We start from the raw sequence: 12,767 nt of genomic DNA, 5'->3' as shown, positions 1-12,767 counted from the left end.
TGGGAACATGTGTCGGCTTGTTGAGACAGTTGCGGAAACTTGCCCCTCTTACCTTTGCTACACTCAGACAGGCGGTATCAGCTATGAAATTGTCGTGTCTGGACTATGGCAATTCCCTGTATATCGGCCTCCAGCGACAACTGCTGGACAGATTACAGGTGATTATGAATGATGCTGCCAGATTATTCTACAGAGTGCCCAGTCTACAGAGTGCCCAAACGATCCTACGCCACCCCTTTATTACGTCAGTTGCACTGGCTCCCGGTTAGGCAGAGAACTAAGTTTAAAGGCCTCTGCATTGCACACAAAGCCAATTATGGCCAAGCCCCGAGAAATATCAATGACCGTTTAGCTAACTACATTCCTATAAGGGTGCTTTGGTTTGTGGAGGACAGCCTACTGGTCTGCCCTCGCTTCAACCTGTCGTCTGTTGGAGGCGGAGCCTTCTCAACATCTATCCCCCAAATGTGGAATAACCTGCCAGGGAATGTACGCAAGGAACAGGCCCTACTCCCATTTAGGAAGAAGTTGAAGACAGTTCGGAAGCTTGGGGTATTATCTAACAGCTGAAATCTCCCCTCTGCTTGGATAGGAGATCTCTCTGGTAGCGCTTAGAGGCATGTAGGTGATAAGGCGCTTTACAAATAACAATTACAATACAATACAATACTTTGTGGGCTTCAGCCCGCCTGTAGGCTTTCCATTTGCTGGCTCCATGGCTCCATGGCCACTCTTATATTCTTTCTACCCATTTGTCCATGGCTTGCATGAGTCATGCCTCATCCAGAGTTTAGCACTCCCCTAGAGCATGGACCAATTACTACTATCCATTCCCAGCTCCCACTTTAGCAAATGTTTTTGGGACTACTTTTTTTGTTTGTTTTGAGCACTTAACACGAGCACACGTGTTTTCAGTCGATCTGAGCTCCGTTTATGTAAATAGCCTTGTCACATATTCTGTGAATTCAAATACCAAGGTCCCCCTCCCTCTTCACTGGTTGGCAAGGCGTGCCATACTAGGAATTAACAGACTATGAGAGTGGACACACAGTATCAATTTAGAACTGCTTCACAGTAGTAAGAAAGTACAGTTGTCCAGTACATGAACCTCATGCAGTCTTGCAACACTCCTTCCTGTGGGTCACGAGGCTGATAAGCAGTGTATAAAGGGTTTCTTTAATTCCAGTTGTTTTATTTAATCACTGATAAGAAGTGTACGCTGTCCCTCTTCCTGTTCTCATTCGCTCCGATTCTGCCAATGAAGGAACACCGGATCCCTGAGATCTATATGACAGCAGTAAGTGTGTTTCATGCAGAGCAAGTCGCATAACTGCTGTTCGTTTATACTGCTTTCTTGTTGGCCTGTCAGCATTTGTGCGTGGGATCTGGCAAGTAGGGCGTGTGTCTTTGTGCGTGCATAGATGTATGCGTGTTTTAATACATACATATGTCATACTGCATTTCTTTTTTGGCCAGTCAGCATTCAGACCCGGGCTGCCACTAGGAATCCTGCTTTGATTGTGTGTATCCTTTTCAAGGATAGCGGAAACAGAAGGTGGGGCCTACAATAGGCGTAACCAGGCAAGTGTCAAGGATGGTGGTGGGTGAGGGTACTTATCACAATGACTCTGTAAGGGAGTGTGTGCATCAGGGATTTGTGGGGTGGGGCTGTAGAATTGAAGTATGTGAGTAGGAAAGGGTTGCTGTGAATTCTTTCACTAACATGACTCCATGAAACAAGTGTGCTTGTTAAGGCTACTTCTATCTGGCATGTAAGGAAGCCGGAAAATAGGAATCAAGTAGCATTCTAAGATTACTAGCACAGGCAACAGTAGAGCTGCCAACGACAGACTACTGGGCAAAGATTCAAGCTTGGTGTAACAACTGTGGCTGGCAAAGGAAATTATTTGATATCAATGCAAGATGGACATCCAGGGCCTCACCAGGTCCCACCCCTTTCATTCATAAACAAACAGGCTATGTTACAAACCTCACCCACCACAGCCTCTGTCAAAACATTCAGCTTTTTCTAAAGTGTGTGCTTTGTACCTCCTTGAAGATCTCTTTCACTCCAAAGTACTGGCTCACAGAGGCGCTATATGACTTCAGCTCACTGAGAATAGAGCCGGGGTAGGAGGCCACTATTGCCACCTGGTCGCTGTGGAATTTCTCGTACCTGTAGAAAAACACAAGGTCAAAATGAAAACACTTACTTGAGTTCTAGGTATTTTCTCCTGGGGAGGACAAAACAAATGAAAACAGAGCACGGCCGGAGTGAGCAAAAACGGGAAGGAAATCCAGTGAGTGGGATGCGAGTTTGTGGAAGATTTGGATCAGTGAACAGATAGCAAGATGGATACATAGTGGGCATTGAGGAGAGAGGCTTGTATTCTACTGGGAGCTTCCGCTGTACCACCAGACATCAAAGGTTTGTGTCTTACTTTTCTAGGGCCCTCAAGCATGCATACCCAGCTCTGATGCCTTCTAGCGAACGCAGCGCCTTCGCCATGCAGGTCTGCAGCCCTTCCTGGGAGCTCTCTTGTCTCAGCTGATCCAGGACCATGTCAAGATGAGCTTCTTCTGTCTAGGGGAGAAAAGTAAAGTATTCAACAGCATGTGTGTGTATCTGAAACTTGCCAGACCTCAGCTTTTAGCCCCCTGGGTTTCTAAAGGTAAAGGTAGAGTGGTGTGGCTCACTGGTTGGAGGCGGCAGACCCGGAAGCAGAGAACGGCCCGGGACCAGGGTTTAATTCCTGACGCGGCAGGGTCGTGGACCAGGGTCAGCGGACTCGATAATTCTCGCCTCGGTGCCTACTCTAACCAGGGATCACACTCGGCAACTCTGGGCATTAGCTTGCCTCATCTCTACAACGGCCCCCCACATTCGCCGGGGATGCCTGGTTTCACCTTCGAGATACCCAGTAGGGACCATCTCACAGGGATAGCCAGGACGGGTTCCCCAGCGGTCTACAGCGCCACGACGCCTCAGGGCAGCAGTGCGCTTTACAAGACACATACATTTACATTTACATAGGGAACATAAGCTGAGACGAAGCAAGTGATGGTTTAGTATGGCTCACAACTATAAACTGCAATGAATACCTGGTTCTCGCCGTCGTGTTGCTGTCGACAATCGTCCAGCTTCTTCTGCAGGCCCTTCTCCTGTTTAGAGAGGCTGATCTCCAGGACGTCCCAGAGGTGGACAGCGCCCTGGGTGAATTTGAACAGATCTTTGCTCTGTAGATCAGTCTGCTTGGCCACACGCTCCAGGGTTTTCTAAAGAAGTATAAGACACATCAGAACGAGAAGGGAACAACAGAGATCAGCTTTTGTTGTGCAAACCTTTCCATCTTTTTTTAATTACATATTTGCATCAGAGAGGATCTCTCCCTGACCCCCTCTCTCTCACTCAGTTTTGCTGTCTCCATGTCTCTTTCATGAATCCAGAGGGTGCTCATACCTGCATAACTTGCAACCCTTTGTTCTTGCATGTTTATCCCCCCCTTCACTTTCACCATTTTGTCCTCAGTATACTTGCATCCATTAGCGCCAGCTCCTGCTCAAACCGCTTCTGCAGCTCTCCCACCAGTGGGAAGAATTCTGAGCTCACAAACCTTTCCACCTCTTCCTTCCTGCAGATTTTCATGTCAATCAGGAGCTTCTACAAGATAAAGTGATAGTTTGGTTAAAACTTTAGTTAAATGTTTGTTTACATTTTGGTTAAAAGTGTGTTTAAACTGGGGCATGGAAAAGCATCACACCTTCTCATATCACCGTAGAGAATGAAGACCTTACACCACAGGAAATAGCAGAGCTGATTATAAAACAAATGGCTGTGGGTCTTGCTGCGTTATCCGCCACAGCCAGGCTGGACATAAGAAAGTGACCTGCAGCCTACTTCTTGTCACACCTTCCAGGGTCACTCAGTATATGGCTAATAAGGGGGTTCATGATTTGATGTTAAGGGCTCCAGGCAAGGTCATATCTTAGACCTAGCATCCCACATCCATAGTGTGCTTGAGGTCTCTCTCTCTCTCACCCCCCCCCCGCACTCCCCATTGCTGCATGACGTGCACACTGAAACAAGGTAGATTGTGGTAGCAAAGAATACTTTCCTTAGATTCAAGCAAGTAGAAGGCACAGCACCCTGACAAGTAGGGCTCTCTGTGTGCAACTAACCTTGCTCTTCTGAACCTCAGCCATACACATCTGCAAAACCTTCTCGTGATGCATGCGAATCCGGTTTACAAACTGCACATTGAGGCAATCTACAGATATAGAGAAGGAAAAAAAATGAAAAGTAGGTGAAGCTTCTGTAAAGGCCAGCTGAAGTAACTCACACTTTTGAGTAGGTTTACACTGTGGAGTGAGTTTACTACTGTTGGTATTCACAAATTCCGAATGTAAAATTACTACAAAAGTGTTAGCTGCATGTCTCCATCCATACAGTAAAGCAATTGGCTTACTCTTGTCTGGTCAAGGGACGTCCTTCTCCCTAAACTCCTCTTACTACTCCATAATCTGATCCCTTTAGGAGTAATATGCCACTTTTTCCGACTCCCTTATGTACCTTTCACATTTACAACTAAACCCTATAACTACGAGCGCAGTCGGGACGGAGAACTCTGCACACATAAGTATAAGTAAAACTACATTTTGTAGTACGTTTTAGATTGCTATAAAATGTACTACAATGTGTACTTTGAGAATCAGGCCCATAGATTTGCATATGACCCAAGTGCTGCTGGCAGACCATGGTTGGATGGCAAATTTAAAAAATGAGTGATTTCCCTACCAAGCTGGTGCATCATAAATGGTGGTAGGATGGGGTACTGGCATCCACATGTCAGGGAGGGCATGTGAGTCACCAAACTCCAATACAACTAGCATGTCAGAAGCACTAAGCTACAGGCAAAGCTCTAGATTTTCTGACTGGTTTTAGTATTAGAACACCTCTGCTGTCAGTTCATCACTAAAGGTTAGAGACTCAAAAACAAAACAACCACTTGAACGTCCTTTGATTCATAAACCTTCCTTGTTAGAAATGGGATCCCTGGCTGGCCAGGGCTTGCGCCAAAGTCAGTCAGAGACCACCACTCCCAAGTCAGGGCAAGGGAGTTACACGCCAAGATAACCCCTGCTCACCCTCTAGGTAACGTGGTGCGAGCAGCAAGGCTAAACTTGGAGGCGATGTGAGTTAAGTATTTCCGCACTAACCCCAGCAACAACACCCAAGGCCCACCACAGAGGAAACTCCACACAAGGTTATATGTAAAAATAGCCTTTGTATTATACCAAAACACATTAGATAAAACACACACTTTACAATGTGCCAACAGGCACGGGCAGAATTTACAGGGGATATGTACAAGACAGGGCCACATGGACCACTGTCAGGAATCAGCACTTTTAGAACTTAGCACTAGGTAGAATTAGCACTCAGAACATAGAATATAAATCTACTGTAGCACAAAAATAGAACATAAAGCACACAACCAGTAACTACTGGTAACCGGTAGGTACCACCTACGCAAACTTAACCACCTTAGGAACAGGTCACGCAGGGAACCGGGACCTCACTAGCACCACCTGTACTAGCACGAACAACCACGTAAGTATCACAATACCTGTAGGGGTATAAGCACATAACACATGATGCATAAACATACATGCAGAGGTGTGGCAAAGGGGAACACATGATGCATAAAAACATTCAGAGGTGTAGCAAAAGAACAATTGCGCAGAAATCACATTAGTCTCCACCTGTGACTGTCCCTAGGCCAACTGGCCTTGTTAGGGCTAGGACGCCCTGTGTCCCAGAGTCGGGGGGCCTAAACGTGGCGGCTGCCCACGAAGTGCTGGGCAACTGTATGGCACAGATGGGGGCAATGCGGGAGCCTCCCAGGCTCTGCACAAATGACTGTGCCCTCAGGAGCCTCGCTGGGCTCTAGCAAATGTGGCACCAACGTTGAAGTCCCCCCTCTGGGGACTCAAAATCAATAAATGCCCCTTGAGCCTCTATGGGCTCCTGAACAACTAGGGCGCCTTGAGCCTCTCAGGGTTTTAGACAAATAGGGCCGGTCGTTGGAGTCCCGCTTCCCTGTGGACTCAGAAAGATAATGGAAGCAAGAGCCTTCTAGGCTCTAAAACAACACCGGAAACAATGGTGCCCCCGGGGAGCCTTGGAGGCTCAAAAACAATAATGCCCCCAGGAAATGCCTGCTGGGCAACGTGGGAGCGGCCTGCTGCCAAGTGGGGCCGCTCTGTGGGGGGGGGGGGGCAATTGCACTGGTGCCTTGCTCAGGCACAACTCTTCACGTCGCGGTGCCCCCCTCCTTTCCGGGATGCTCTCCGGCGGGTTTCTGTGGCCTCGCAGGGCTCTCTCACCCTTCTGTGAGCCCCGCTTCTCCTCGGGTGATGCCACACGCAGGGCTCACACCGCGGGTGCGAAGCCTTGCTCTCTCGATCCTTGGGGCTTCCGGGATCACCTTCTTCCGTCCGCGGTTGCGGGGGCGGGACTTCCTGCCTCCTTCCTCTGGGGGAAAGGAACACCAGCGTCCTGGTTGCCGGGCAACCATCCGGCCGGGCTGGAATGCCCTAGGCAGGCTGGGCAGCAAATGACTGCGCGGCTCAAGGCGGCGAGCCCCCTGGCTCCGGGGCGCCTCAGCTAATGGCAGCGCGTCCTCTGCAGCAAAGCCCCCAGGCGGCGGCGGTGATTTCTTCTGGCCAAACGAGGGGTGGGCTCCCTCAAATTAAAATTAAAATGGGCTAAACATAGTTTTAAAGACAGCGCTCCTCAGCGCTTAGGGGGCACAAAGACGGCACCAGGTCCCTGGCGGGGTGGGCACCCGTCAGGGTTCACCCAAGGGCAACCGACACAGCAGTATGCGGCGTGGCAGCCGCGTAAGTAAAAATAAAGCGCTCCCAGCGCATAGCAGCACAGGAAAAGCGCCCCCAGGCGCTATGGGGACAAAATAAAGCGCTCCTTGCGCTAGAAAGGTGACCACAGCGCTCCCAAGCGCAAGCAGGCTGCAGATGTCACAAAAGTCCAGGGACAAGGTAGAGAAATGCAGAAAGGAAGATAGGGGGGCAAGGCTGGGCCCAGAGCCAGCTCACTGGGCCTCCAGGCAGGTAGGCAGTCCAAGTGGCGGTCGTCCTGCCCAGCAACAGCAACAGCCCCCTCAGGATCCTGGGAGAGAACAACTTCTGTGGGGACACAGCCCCATTTTTATACACCACATTCCTTTGTCTTTGTGCAGGGTGAGGGAAAAACCAGTCGCAGATGGTTTTGGAGCACCCTTGATGTGCTCAATCACCCTTTTCATTTACTGGCAGGACTAGGGTCATCAGTCGCACCAAAGGGGGCGGAGCCAGCATTTTGTGGGGAAAACCCAGCCTCATTCAGGTCACAGGTGCACTCCTCCCCAGCCATCAGCATGCTAATCTCCACACTCACCTCCGGGCAGACTCATCATGACTCATTGAGCCTGGCATCCCAGCCAGCTCCAGCCAATCACACTCCAGCACCTTCACAGCACACACACAGCCATGTCTAGAAGTGGCACTTCCACACTAGACACATACACGCCGCACACATCATTTCGCAGCATTCAATCACACGAGTCCGCACATACCAGACCCGGGCCTGTACACCCCACGCATCAGGAACTACCAGGGACACATAGATTCCACATGCATTCCTATGGAAGGGCAGGCCTATCTCACCACATGCACTCAAAGTGCGCACGCACTTTCCACTGGGACACAGTGAAAGTGCGCAGAACCCAAAAATCACCATCACCAGGTCACCATTAAAAGCAAAAAGTTTAGGGGTGAACCTGCCAGAAGGGCCAAGTCCAACACAACCCCCTTCCAGCCAAAACGCAGGGTAGACCAATCACCACCGTGATGGACTCCCCTGCTTGGGGCGATAGAACACGGACGCGGGCCCGCCACTACAGGGACACCCTCCTGTTCTACGCCACGGTGAACCCCTGGAGTTCCTTCTAAAATTACTGTAGGGACTAACTGGGCTACCCCACTGGTACTCTCCAGCTGTCCTCGGCCAGGACCAGGCCCTAGGCCACACAGGTGCCACTGGTTCATGCCTACTCACAAAATGGGGGTAGTAACCCCTGGCACATAGTGCCACTCTCCACTCTTCCTATCTGTAAAACAGGGCTAGACTGCCACTGGTTCTCCAGTCTAGGGTCTACAACCTCAGGCAGACCAGGAGTCTCAGGGAAGGCTCTCCTCCCCCTACCTCTTCTTCTAGGGTTCATCCTCCTCCTGCGAGGGGTACACCTAGAACGCCATTCCAACCCAGGGTTTAACCCCTCAAGTTGCACCGGGGTCAGAGGTGGGCTTTCCCACCCTCTGCATCCCCTTCCAGAGTCCTGCTCCCTCCCAACTGGGGCGGTACCTCTGGAAGAAGCACTGGTCAGGACACTGATTACAGTCGTCCCACCCTTCAGGTCAGGCTGAACCTGAACCTGGCCTCCCAACCTCCGGTCTAAAACCTTTGGCGGAAAAATTGCCTGGCACTCCAGGACTTCTGGGGACTCACACACCATCCCCCTGAGGCTGACACATGACCCATGTGTCGTGTGACTGTCTGTCTGGCGCAGATCTCCCGTCCCCTGTCCACCTGACAGTGCGCAAAGATCCCCCAGAACAGAAGTGGTGTCACCATGGTCACTACACGGGATCCTAGCCCAACTGGGTAGTCCCTGACCCACTGGTTCTTCCACTGGGGAACTCCCCCAATCACTCCTCACTTCGGACTCCTGTGCCCTCCCAACTGGAGTAGCACTGCCGGACACTGAAACCCCTGGAGCTCTAGTTGCAGATGCTCCAGGTTCCCTAGACACTAGGAGATCCTCCTCAAATGGACTAACAGGACAGCCTAGGTCCCCAACCTGGTGTTCCCTAAAGAAACCATCCAAGTCCTGAGGCAAGGTTTCGGGCACCTGGGGACACTCGGTCACCCACTTACTCCTGCTCCACTGAGCCAGGCAGTAAGCCCCTACACCCTCCTCACTATACTGGGACCTAGATGGGCTACTCTCACCCTCCTCCACCACGCTGGGCTGGAGGACACCTGACCCACTATTGTTGGAATCACTCACTAGTGGCTCTAAAGAACCTCTCGCACTTTCCCAGCGCTCTGCTTCTTCTGCAAGATCCCAAGGACAAAAGGAACCACACCTCAACAGGTGCTGGCGCAACTCTGGACAAACAACACTGAGAAACTGCTCCTTGAGAACCATATCAAGCAAATCCTTTCTTGGGTCAAGCTTTCTCCAACTGTCCAGTGCTTCTTCACATTCATCCACAAACTCCTCCCAAGACTGGTGAGACAGTTTCCTAAGTCTCCTGAACTTCAACCTATACTCCTCTTCTTGGAAAATAGGTACCATACTCAGGGAACTGGGAATGGGACTGCTCGCACTGGGCTCTATATAGCTGCCACCACTGGACTCAACCCGGCCTGGGGAGTCCAGAAAAGTAAAAATGCGCTCAGGGGATAGTCTACCCTCCAGAGCTACTTTGCCTCTGGTGGAGGCCCTCTCAGCCTCCTCTATCCTCTCCTGCGCCAAGACCCTCTGAGTCTCTAGCTGTTGCTTTCTAAAGCCCAGCTGTGCCATAGCCTGGGCATGCTCTAGCCTGAGCTTTCCTAAAGCCAGCTGGTGCTCCCTTTCTCTCCTCCTATCCTCCAACTCCTCTGGGGACAGGGAAAGGGATGAGGCGCTGCCTCCTACGCTGGACCCAGCAAGGGACTGCCTATCTATGGGGTCGTCTCTATTTGCTGGTGCACATTCACTGTCATCTTCTCCCTCCTCACTGCGCTCAAGATCCCATTGACCCTTTTGCCATAGGATCAGGCTGCTCCTAAGTTCGGGCGGCGTGTCTGACTCACCCACCTCTATGCCTCTCTCACCACAGAACCTTACCAACTCTAACATACTGTACCTAAACAGATCACAGACGTCAAAAGTAGGCTCCATTTTTGCGGACGTTCTTGGGGAAAGTTTAACACAGGGAACCTAGGGGGTCTGAGCTAACACAGGAGTGCACAATTCACAAAGTTATTCAGCAAGTTCCCTAACCCAGAGAACTCACACTCACTTGTCCAGTGTAACACACCATTCATCCACACACACCCTCCCCTCGGACTGGTAAGGCAGTTTCTACCACCCCTGATTCCTCAACCTGACCACACGTGACACAGGTACCAAACTCTGGGCGCAGGGCAGGGGACAAATGTACTGGACACAATTAAACAATGATACCTTCAGGAGAAGAAATAATGGACTTCAAAGAAAACAATAATCCCCAAAATGTGGTCATCTAAAATGCAGAGTTTTGTAGTGCGGCCAGTTGCCACTGCGGTACAACGCAAACACAAATCCTTATCCTTTCTGCTGCCGCCAATGTTAGAAATGGGATCCCTGGCTGGCCAGGGCTTGCGGCAAAGTCAGTCAGTCAGAGACCACCACTCCCAAGTCAGGGCAAGGGAGTTACACGCCAAGATAACCCCTGCTCACCCTCTAGGTAACGTGGCGCGAGCAGCAAGGCTAAACTTGGAGGCGATGTGAGTTAAGTATTTGCGCACGCACCCCAGCTACACCCAAGGCCCACCACAAAGGAAACTCCACACAAGGTTATATGTAAAAATAGCCTTTGTATTATACCAAAACACATTAGATAAAACATACACTTTACAATGTGCCAACAGGCACGGGCAGAATTTACAGGGGATATGTACAAGACAGGGCCACATGAACCACTGTCAGGAATCAGCACTTTTAGAACTTAGCACTAGGTAGAATTAGCACTTAGAACATAGAATATAAATCTACTGTAGCACAAAAATAGAACATAAAGCACACAACCAGTAACTACTGGTAACCGGTAGGTGCCACCTACGCAATCCCAACCACCTCAGGAACAGGTCACGCAGGGAACCTGGACCTCACTAGCACCACCTGTACTAGCACGAACAACCACCTAAGTATCACAATACCTGTAGGGGTATAAGCACATAACACATGATGCATAAACATACATTCAGAGGTGTGGCAAAGGGGAACACATGATGCATAAAAACATTCAGAGGTGTAGCAAAAGAACAATTGCGCAGAAAACACATTAGTCACCACCTGTGACTGTCCGTAGGCCAACTGGCATTGTTGGGGCTAGGACACCCTGTGTCCCAGAGTCAGGGGGACTAAACGTGGCAACTGCCCACGAAGTGCTGCGCAGCTGTATGGCACAGATGGGGGCAAAACTGGAGCCTCCCAGGCTCAGCACAAATGACTGGGCCCTCAGGAGCCTAGCTGGGCTCTAGCAAATGTGGCACCAATGTTGGAGTCGCTCCTCTGGGGACTCGAAATCAATAAACGCCCCTTCAGCCTCTCTGGGCTCCTGAACAACTAGGGCCCCTTGAGCCTCTCAGGGCTTTAGACAAATAGGGCCGGCCGTTGGAGTCCCGCTTCTCTGTGGACTCAGAAAGATAATGGCAGCAAGAGCCTTCTAGGCTCTAAAACAACACCGGAAACAATGGTGCCCCCGGGGAGCCTTTGCGGCTCGAAAACAATAAATGCCCCCAGGAAATGCCTGCTGGGCAACGTGGGAGCGGCCTGCTGCCAAGTGGGGCCGCTCTGGGGGGGGGAAAATGGGGGGGGGGGGCAATTGCACTGGTGCCTTGCTCAGGCACAACTCTTCACGTCGCGGTGCCCCCTCCTTACCGGGATGCTCTCCGGCGGGTTTCTGTGGCCTCGCAGGGCTCTCTCACCCTTCTGAGAGCCCCGCTTCTCCTCGGGTGATGCCACACGCAGGGCTCACACCACGGGTGTGGGAGCCCTGCTCTCTCGATCCTTGGGGCTCCCGGGATCACCTTCCTCCGTCCCACGGTTGCGAGGGCGGGACTTCCTGCCTCCTTCCTCCGGGGGAAAGGAACACCAGCGTCCTGGTTGCCGGGCAACCCTCCGGCCGGGCTGGAATGCCGTAGGCAGGCTGGGCAGCCAAATACTGCGCGGCTCAAGGCGACGAGCCCCCTGGCTCCGGGGCGCCTCGGCTGATGGCAGCGCGTCGTCTGCAGCAAAGTCCCCGGGCGGCGGCGGTGATTTCTTCTGGCCAAACGAGGGGTGGGCTCCCTCAAATTAAAATTAAAATGGGCTAAACATAGTTTTAAAGACAGCGCTCCTCAGCGCTTAGGGGGCACAAAGACGGCACCAGGTCCCTGGCGGGGTGGGCACCCGACAGGGGTCACCCAAGGGCAACCAACACGGCAGTATGCGGCGTGGCAGCCGCGTAAGTAAAAATAAAGCGCTCCCAGCGCTTAGCAGCACAGGAAAAGCGCCCCCAGGCGATATGGGGACAAAATAAAGCGCTCCTTGTGCTAGAAAGGTGACCACAGCGCTCCCAAGTACAAGGAGCTGCAGATGTCCCAAAAGTCCAGGGACAAGGTAGAGAAATGCAGAAAGGAAGATGGGGGGGCAAGGCTGGGCCCAGAGCCAGCTCACTGGGCCTCCAGGCAGGTAGGCAGTCCAAGTGGCGGTCCTCCTGCCCAGCAACAGCAGCAGCCCCCTCAGGATCCTGGGGGAGAACAACTTCTGTGGGGACACAGCCCCATTTTTATTCACATTCCTTTGTCTGTGCAGGGTGGGGGAGAAACCAGTCGCAGCTGGTTTTGGAGCACCCTTGATGTGCTCAATCACCCTTTTCATTCACTGGCAGGACTAGGGTCATCAGTCGCACCACAG

At 51.6% G+C, this 12,767-nt stretch overlaps 1 protein-coding gene across 1 annotated transcript in view; it reads right to left on the bottom strand.

Annotated features, from left to right (window-relative positions):
• Positions 1–12,767, bottom strand: part of CCDC180 (coiled-coil domain containing 180) — a 618,906-nt gene that overhangs the window by 427,345 nt on the left and 178,794 nt on the right. The window contains exons 12-16 of the mRNA XM_086924739.1: positions 4,180–4,268; positions 3,539–3,661; positions 3,103–3,276; positions 2,469–2,584; positions 2,050–2,176 (exon numbers count right to left, since the gene is read on the bottom strand). Coding sequence (XP_086780865.1) covers positions 2,050–2,176; positions 2,469–2,584; positions 3,103–3,276; positions 3,539–3,661; positions 4,180–4,268 — 629 coding nt within the window. The remainder of the gene's footprint in view (positions 1–2,049; positions 2,177–2,468; positions 2,585–3,102; positions 3,277–3,538; positions 3,662–4,179; positions 4,269–12,767) is intronic.

Source organism: Lissotriton vulgaris, chromosome 5 (genome assembly GCF_964263255.1).
Source record: "Lissotriton vulgaris chromosome 5, aLisVul1.2, whole genome shotgun sequence".
In the NCBI taxonomy this organism is placed as follows: Eukaryota; Metazoa; Chordata; class Amphibia; order Caudata; family Salamandridae; genus Lissotriton; species Lissotriton vulgaris.
Note: the sequence above shows the minus strand (reverse complement) of the source record. Positions and strands in the feature narration are given on the sequence as shown.